Genomic DNA, 9754 nt, shown 5'->3' with positions numbered 1-9754 from the left:
ATATATTTCATTTTTAAAAGACTACGTAGTCACCAATTATGTATATTTAGTGAATGTTTATTGTAAAATATCGTTTTAATGCGGAAGTAAGTAAATTAAATATCATCAGTAATTACTAAAAAAATTTAACTGCAAATTCTGGTGGAGGCGCCGGGACAATTTAGAATAAAAGCTGTAATTGAACAGTAATTCTAATTATATTGAAGCAAATTGATGAATTTTCATTTTCAAATTATATTTTTTCTGTGTAGAAGCTGTTACAGATGCTAATTTATTTTTCTTTGTTGAATAAATTAAACCATAATTTGTAATGTTATGTAGGTAGTAATGTAGATGACCCAATATACACCAAATGTTGCAAATCTAATAAAGTAGCAATAAACAAAGTAAGAAAATATTTCTCTTAAGGAGAATAACTTTTTTATATACAAACTACCAAACAATAGGCCAAAGTCCAAATAAAATAAAAAATGAGAAAATAATTCAAATTTGTCTAACATATCCTTGCGCCAAAATGGTTTGAATTTATTGAAAACAATTGAAATTTTTATCGAAATTTGGGCATCTCTCGATAAGTTGATAAGTAAACAGAAGTTAGACACAGAATAAGTTCTGAGTTCATTTTTTTTCAAATAAAAGCCTAAACTTTACGTTCGTTTTTCTTAATCATTTAAACAGGAAATTCGATAAGATATCAGTGTTGTACTGGAAATGGTTTAGCGGAAAGCATTCGACAGCGGAAATAATTCTTTTTTTTGAGTTTGCGCAACGAATATATACGGTAATCGATTTTGTGCCCAAGGTAGACTTTAATTTACGAAACGAGACAATGTACAAGTTGCGAAGCCCGAGTTGACCATGTTCCTTTCCGATTCCTGATTGTTTTCAAACAAATCGTTTCTGTGATGAAAATAGGTTGTAGTTATCGTGAAAATAAAACCTAAGAGTTACACTAGGTACTTAATATGGCATCGACTAACGGTGAGTAAAATCGAAACATTTTTCTAAGGACAAAAAAAATTATTGTCGAAACGATCCCGATAGTGATTTGTTGTTTTTTGATTTTAGAGAAAACAACAAATTCAAAATCAGATACGTAAAAACACGGGATTTCCGTGAAAAATAAGTACAAAATTTTTAATGCGAGCTAAAAGACAAAGATATATATATATATATGTACATATACAGAGCCTGTATAAATAAATCAACAGGTGTATTTTTTGCGATCTTCTTCCTAAATTAACTAGACCACTATCTCCATGCTACTCCTAAGTTGGACAGTATTTTCAGAGGACGATTACAAACCTAAACTCATTGCCGCCGTCAAAAAAGAAGTGAAGCAAGTGATGGAAGAATCGGTCACAAAAAAATTCGTTCACGAAGAATCAGGATCGGTGACGTCGTTATGTAGCGCAGTCGAGGCATGTCTTTCTCAAGGTATAACTTTTTCTTTTTGTTTAACTTTATTAAGTTATACGAAACTACTTTATTTAAAAGGAAAAACGATTTATTAATATAACAACTCATAATTTAGATTTTAATGAATTTATAGGCACGTACCTACGATTTTTCGTTCGTCAATAGATTTTCTTAAAAAAATCTATAGTTATAGTACGCCTCCTTCGACAAATCGATAAAAATTTGCCCAAAGGTAGATCTTGACCTCTTTAAAAAACTTTCTGTACTATTGGGATCCGTCAAATGGGCATACACCGTCTGGTGGCAAAATTTATAACTCGAATGAGGGGAAAAATTTACATAGGAACTGTGCAAGNTCAATCATCGATCAAGTTATATAAAATGATGAATGAAAGTTGCACACAAAAAAGGGACAAAGAGACATTCCATGAATGTCTTTTAATTCTTGAAGAGAGACCAAAAAATTTTAAACTCCTTAGAAATGGATAATCTAAAATATTCGATCGATATTGTTTTCCGGATTCATTGTTATGATCCATTGAATTTTGGAGTTCCAACTTATCCTATCTTTAGCAAGAAATTACGAAATTATATGAAATATGAATTCTCAGCTGTGTAAAACTGAAAACTACAAGTTATTGTAATGTGCTAATAAATACCTATAATCCAACATTCTTAGAAAACGATTCCAAAAACTTTACTTATTAGATGAACCCAAAGCTAAAGAAACTATGGATTCCATTTCTTTCTCTTATTACATATGTAAAAGTTCAGAAACAAAATGGGGTTGTAAGTATTTTGATATAAAATGATTGATGTTGATTTTACACCAACAAAATTATTTGCAACTCTATTTTGGCTTTTATCTTTCACGTTAAACAAACTATTTTGGTATCAGTGTCTTTTTTCCAATTAAAACGGGTGACAAAGGCAAATAAGGAAGCATATAGAAGAACTACTTGTTACTGAACTGAAAATTCTACAACAAAAAGATAGAAAAATTATATCTCAATCACTCAAAAATTTGAATCATACTCAATCTTGTTAGCTGGTAATATAGTGCAGACACCACTATTAGTCTAGAGAAAACACCTATATATAAAAATTGAGCAAATGCCTGCAAGGTTTTCTTAAAAAGTATTTTCTTCTTAAGTAAATGTAGAAAATTAAATAGATACTTAATTATCAAAAAAGTATTTACATTTGCTGTGTTTTGAATGCGCCCTTGTTAATGGAAATGCTTCATGAGTAGTAAAGACAAAGTGAAAAGAGATAAACGAATAATAGTAAGCGATGCAGCGGATCAAAGTCGGTTTTACAACTGCCTGGTTGGAATTATATCTTTAAACAAGCGTTTTTGGTTTCCTTAATTCCAGAGAATGTTGAACTTTCTTTAAAGTTCGGTGCTAGCAACATGCTCAAATACTGTCTGTCTGCATATCTTTCTGTTACACTACACAATTGGTGTAATGTAATTCCTTTTTATTTATTTGTGTCCGCTGCAATTGCTACCTGACATCTCTTTTCTAAGTTTACGATATTCTCTACAACGTCTGTCGTGTGTTTAAGTAGGCGTTCTCTCAGCAAACGTTCTAGTTTAGTTAGTAAGTTGAAAGAAGAATGAAAATGCCATAGTTTTATTGCGGATCATGCCAATGTTTAACGTTCCATTATAGATCTATTATTCGCCCCGTAAAACCGTATATTACAAATTTCATTGAAATCGTTGAAGCCATTGTCTAGAACGCGATTACAAACAGACAATCAAACAAATGCATAAATATTTGTTGTATATAATTTGTTTTATTAAATGTGCAGTTTGTTGTTATGACTAATAAATAACGCAAACATTTAGACTGTTGATTTTCAGATGACGAAGGTATTTCAACATCTATTGAATATTTTCGAAAAATATTCGCTTTTAATGTCGCATTTATTAAAGTGTGTGATAACACTTCAATTGGCTACACTTGGAAACCCAGAAAGGGGCGCGAATGTCCACAGCGTGCATCCCTCGTTAAATTTAATTTAAATCAAACATCAATCAATATATCTCATGGAAATTTAAGTACATTTGGTGGTTGTCCACTGAAAATTGGCTGGTTCTATGGAACTTTAATGTTAACCAATGAAACTAACGTTTTTGGTGCTTCATTTTATATTCTTGAAGAAATAGCGAAAATAACAAATGCANTGCACAATGTATTTAAAAGTACTTAATTGGATAAGGATTAATGCTGTATTGCTTAAAATCGCTTCGTAAATAAGCCATTATTTCTCGTAAAAAGTAAAGGATAAAAAATTGTTATTGTGGGTTATCCCTAAGAGATAGACATATACCATCCCGGACTTTTTTGTAGACCTTTTTAAGGTGTACATTACTGTAGTATATTATTTTGATCTATCTCGTAGGGTTCAGCCAGCGTTTGCAATGCAAGCGCAAAAAAATGTGTTTATTTACGACATCACATTACAAACCTCTAAAATTATTGGTGTTTCTCTACTATATTATGCATGTATTATACATATAAACCTTCCTCTTGAATTACTCTATCTATTAAAAAAAAAAACGCATTAAAATCCGTTGGGTAGTTTTAAAGATCTAAGCATACGTAGGGACAGACAGCGGAGGAAATGCGTTGCATGATTTCGTTACATAGCAATTCGCATGAAACCAACTTACCCTACCGTGCGTAAAGAAGTTTCACTTCAAAAAAACAAAATATTTATCGAAATTCTTTGGATTCGACACTCGACAGATCCTTTTTTAGGATTCGGTCGCATACCGGATAGTACTGCCAGGTATCCGACGGTGCCGGTTAATCCTATCAGAGAGAAAAAAGACAAAACAAACACTAGTATCAATAATCTAATAAGTATAAACAAAACCCACAAAACAATAATTATTCCAAGGTCGTCAGTCTTAAGACTGGTTGGACACGCACCTCTACTCTTTCCTGTCTTGAGCTAATCTTCGCATTTCCTTAAAACTAGAACAACCTTAACTATTTACGAATAGTAATCTAATCTAAGTCTACCTCTACCACTCCTAACTCCCGTTTCTGCCTCTAATATGTCTCTGATTAGACCTTTATGCCTGAGGTGTCCTACCAACATATGTCGCCTATTTCTTATTTTCCTCCATGAGTCCTCTGTTCTCCTATTATTTCTAATACGTCTTAATTTCTAACCTTTTTTACCCACGATATCCTCATCATTCGCCTGTAACACCACATTTCGAACGATTCTAACCTTTCCTTTCCGCTAACATAATTAATGATTGTATTCCTAATCTATAAGATGTAGGATTAATATTTGGTCGTATGGTAATAAGGTTCTTAGTATGTAAGGTTTTAATGTATTTTGGAAATAGTCGAGAAGGCTAATAAAGTTCAATCAATCAGTCAATCCGCTGCGCCCACCTTCCATGTTTCGCACCTGTACAGCGCCGCGCTCCAAACATACACCTTTAACAATCTCTTCGAATTTCTAAATTACAAATCTTTTGGAGCAGTACTTTCTACTTCAATCTGCAAATTAAGCTCAATAATCAACGTTTCTTCATGTAGTTATAATAAAGAAAACTCTCGATGAAAACCAACCTTGCGAAAGAGCGTTGCTTATATTTTATCTTGTTATTAATTACGAAAGTAAAACTAATTTCGCCATTGTTCTAAAGTACTGCTTACTAATTTAACTAACATTAATTAAAACCAAACAAACTTGTTTGACATCAGAATTAAAGTTTTATACGTTGCCTGTCTATTCATTTATAAATAATTAATTAATGCAAAGTTTCGCGAAGTTAAATGAAACTTTTGAAGCCAGATAAGCTGATACGATGTATATATAGATATTATTTAATAAATAAGTAAATAATAATAAAAAAAATAATAGTGAGTAGGTGCAAGTAGTTTTTCATCTATCTTTGTAAATTTGTTGGAACTTTTAAGTCTAAAATTTGGATGTAGGAGGTAATCTTAGAAACTACTCATCCGATTTCACAAATTCTTTCACTAATATTTAGAATAGACCTTTAAGATGTAGACAGTATATTATTGTGTTAAATTAAAAGCGCTTTTCATGGAAACCAATTTTGCAACGTAAATCGGCGAAAAATACGGTCCAGGGAATACGTTTCTTACGAACGCTACTTTCTTTTGTCATATCTCTTTCACTGTCTTTAAAAGAAAAAAACACCCTATTCCTTAAAATTTCTTCCAGATATTGTACCTCTCTGTCACATATCCTACATCTGTTCTTCTTCTACTTCCAATATTTACATCCTCTACATTTATTCTCTGCCCTCAATTTTACTAACACGTTATTTCCCTTCCTTTTTCTAAATATAGGGTTGTTTGGAAAGTCATTTCGTTTTTCTTTGTGGAAATGAAAGATAGTTTTCGTATAATAAACAAATACTTTATTAAATTATATATTGACCGTTCTGGTCCAACACCTTTTGCCATCTTTCTGGTAGTAGCGTAATTCCACGCTCATAAAATTTTTGGTCTTTGCTGGCAAAAAACTGATCGAGGAGGTTTTTGACCTCCTCATTTGAGGTGAAGGTTTTACCGTCTAAAAAATTTTGGAGTGACCGGAACAAATAATAATCCGATGGTGCCAGGTCTGGAGAATATGGTGGGTGTAGCATTGTATCCCATTCAAGCTGTAAAAGCTTTTGGCGAGTGACCAAACTTGTGTGAGGTCTCGCGTTGTCTTGGTGAAACACTACACCTTTCCTGTTGATTAGTTCTGACCTTTTCTGTTGAAGTGCATCATTCAGTTTGTCCAGCTGATGACAGTAGACTTCCGAATTAATCGTTGTGTTATCCGGTAAAAGCTAAAAAAAAACGATTCCTTTAAAATCCCACCAAACAGACAGCATCACCTTTTTTTGGTGAATATCGGCTTTGGAAATGGTTTGAGCCGGTTCATCTTTTTTGCTCCATGACCTCTTGCGTTTGACGTTGTTGTATACAACCCATTTTTCGTCCCCAGTGATGATGCGCTTCAAAAACGGATTGAGAAGCGAATCGCAGACGTCAATGCGGCGACACAGATTTCTCTCTGTGATTTCTCTCTGTGAGAACATGGGGAACCCATACATCGAGCTTCGAGGATAATCCCAGGCCTTTCAAGTGGTCATTAACTGTTGCATATAAAAATTATACGGCTTAAATGTAAAGTTGGGTGCAAAAGAATACAATTAAATCCTCTGTCAGGAAAAAACGAAATGACTTTCCGAACAACCCAATAATTTGACACCCAATCGACTTGTTTGTTCCTTCACAAAATATATCTAAGCCCCACCTCATGATTCTTCTATTTTTTTTTAAATCCTCTCCTCTAATCGTTTTCCTGTACCTTATAGTCACCATATTGATCCCGTTCCTAAACCACTCTCTCACCTACTGCTGATTGACTTTTAATCGCTCCAAAAGCCTCTCCCCTTTTCATATCATATCTACTTTCCGTCCCTATTTCCAATACCTTCTTCCTATCTATTTGCTTCATGATATACCCTTCTTCTAGCCTATCGAACCTCTCCTCATATTTAACTATCCCTTTTATCGCCCTTCTCTTATTATTACATAATCTAGCGTACTTCTCTCTAATTGCAATATTCACTTGATATATCTTCTATACAAAACCTCTACATGCATTTTTTCCTTACCTTACCCATAAAAAGCTACACTCAACACCATCACATTGAATAACATCAGCCTCCTACCCCAATTATCCTTACGTAATTTCTGACCTAGCCCCGATACCCTTCCCATAATTGCCCTCCCGTTAGACACTTTACTGATAATATACATCATCTCTATTATAATCTGTCAGCACATATCATAGGTATGAACAATTCCTCGCCGTTTCTATCTTTATCCACTTCCATACTTTTTTGTTTTTTTCCCTTCCGCCTCCTCCTCTGTTTTTCGTAACTTGCATAACCATTGATTCAAGATTTAGTTCTAGCCCTTTCTTAAATAGATATTTTTGTAGCTTTTCTAGCATTTTCTCTAACACCGCAAAATTATCGTAAATAAATTCTAACAATAATATTGAATAATTAATGAGAGTCTTCTATTTTTCTATTTTTTTATGGTATTGATTTCTAGAACACAGGACTGTATAAATAAACCGTGTGTGTTTTTGAAATGGTCTACAAAAGCTCATTACTTGAACGGACCCATTAGAGATTAGACAGAATGGTAATAGATTCCACCCTTGAACATATAAAATATCCCTATAGCATCTGATATAAGTAAAATGAAATGTTAGGAAAACAAAGGAAAAGTAATGAATTTCAGAAAATGAACGTAAAAGAAAAAACAAAAAACAAAAGAGAATTCATTATTAGAACAGCTGTGCAGTAATACGTTTTCAATTTCCTTATTCGCTGTATATCTAATTACGAACAGAACTAAAATGAGTTAATCCGTTGCATTGTTCCAGTTAATAAGTCAAAATTTATTTTTAAGGCATGTATTTGAATTTCACATACATTATGTAAACCCTTGAACCAGAGAAGAAATCAGAGGTAAATAATTTTATTAATTCTGCCTATTTAATTGTGAAGTTCAAAGCAACAAAGTATAGAAGATAAATAACATATGTTTTCGATACTTTGGGAGGCGTTCAAAATCATAGTCTTTTAGATATATTAAAAAAAAACAAAAGATTATAAGTACATAATTTCAAATTTAAATTTCCTTTAATATAACGAACTGCAATTTTGATCATCATCAATTCTTAGTCAAAAAGAGAACAGTTATTTTTGATTCGTACTGTTTGGAGTTTCAGACAGTACACTGAACTCTTATACTTGTAATGTTTTAACTTAAATAAAATTTGTTAATATCGATTAATCAAAATTTCTTCTTTTTATGCACCAAAATCACTTGATCGTCATCATAAAATCGTCAGTCTTTCGACCGGTTGGACACAAGCCTCCACTCATTCCTATCCTGAGCTAATCTTCGTACTTATTTCCCTAAAATTAGAACATCCCATATCCTTAACTATTTGTGTACAGTAATCTAATTTAGGTCTACCTCTACTCCTCTTAACTCCTGTTTCTGCATGTAATATGTCTCCGACTAGACCTTCATGTCTGAGAAGGTGTCCTACCAACCTATCTCTTCTGTTTCATATTGACTTCCATAGAGTCCTCTGTTCACTTACTCTTTCTAATACCTTCTCATTTTTAACCATCCTTATCCACGGTATCATTCGCCTGTAACACCACATTTCGAACGCTTCTAACCTTTTCTTTCTCGCCGCACCCACCGTCTAAATTTCGCACCCGTGATACAGTTATATACTTATAACTATTTTAACAATATCACTTCATCATCATAAGGTCGTCACTCCTAAGACTGGTTGGACACGTATATCCACTCATTCCTATTCTGAGCTAATCTTCGCATTTCCCTAAAACTAGAACAGTCTACATCCTTAACTATTTGCGAACATTAATCTAATCTAGGTCTACCTCTACCCCTCCTTACTCCTGTTTCTGCTTCTAATATGTTTCTGACTAGACCTTCATGTCTGAGAAGTTGTCCCACTAACCTATCTCGCCTATTTCTTATTGACTTCCATATACTCCTCTGTTCTCCTATTGTTTCTAATAGCTCTTCATTTCTAACCTTCTCTATCCACGGTATCCTCATCATTCGCCTATAACACCACATTTCGAATGCTTCTAACCTTTTCTTTTCCGCCGCGCCCACTGTCCATGTTTCGCACCCGTACAATTCCGCACTCCAAACATACACCTTTAACAACCTTTTTCGAATTTCTAAATTAATAGAAGTGACTTCTTTTTATTAAAGGCGACACACTCTGCTTTATATCCCTACTTAACTTAAACGCATAAAAACTTAATTTTACTTTACTAGAAAATTTTTGAATTACACCACAAATATTTATAAAGGGGCAATGACACAAAAATTTTGAACATTGTTAAAAGCTCATCACCTAATAAGAAATCGTATGCTTCTATTCTTTACTTTTGAGTTATTATTTCAGGTCTTCGCCGTCGTGCGCTTGGCCTATTCAAAACGTCCTCGACGACAGCCCTTCTACATAAAATTGCGAAACATTGTCCTGAAGCGGATATAATTTCTAAGAAGGTAATAGAAATGGAAAATAGTGACGTCAATCGGCGATCGTCTAGCAGTAGCGATAGCACTACAAAGCCGGTGCTGAAAAAAAACTCCTCTTTACAAAACATCCCGCTTCCGAAATACCTATGGATTAGGTTGGCTTTGTTTGAGAAACAGCTCGCCAAAATAATTGACTATCTGGTATCTAACGCGAGTAAATA

The 9754-nt window shown here is 33.5% G+C and overlaps 1 protein-coding gene across 1 annotated transcript; it reads left to right on the top strand.

Annotated features, from left to right (window-relative positions):
* Window positions 1-450: 450 nt before the first annotated feature.
* Window positions 451-9747, top strand: LOC112905590 (small G protein signaling modulator 1-like; the record flags this gene model as incomplete). The annotated part of the gene is made up of 3 exons (XM_025978278.1): window positions 451-981; window positions 1291-1437; window positions 9457-9747. Coding segments are annotated over exons 1-3 (454 nt in total), but the record flags the coding sequence as incomplete, so codon positions are not given.
* Window positions 9748-9754: the final 7 nt, after the last annotated feature.

Source organism: Agrilus planipennis, unplaced genomic scaffold (assembly GCF_000699045.2).
Source record: "Agrilus planipennis isolate EAB-ADULT unplaced genomic scaffold, Apla_2.0 scaffold612, whole genome shotgun sequence".
Lineage (NCBI taxonomy): Eukaryota > Metazoa > Arthropoda > Insecta > Coleoptera > Buprestidae > Agrilus > Agrilus planipennis.
The sequence above is the reverse complement of the archived record's forward strand: the minus strand, read 5'-3'. Positions and strand labels throughout refer to the sequence as shown.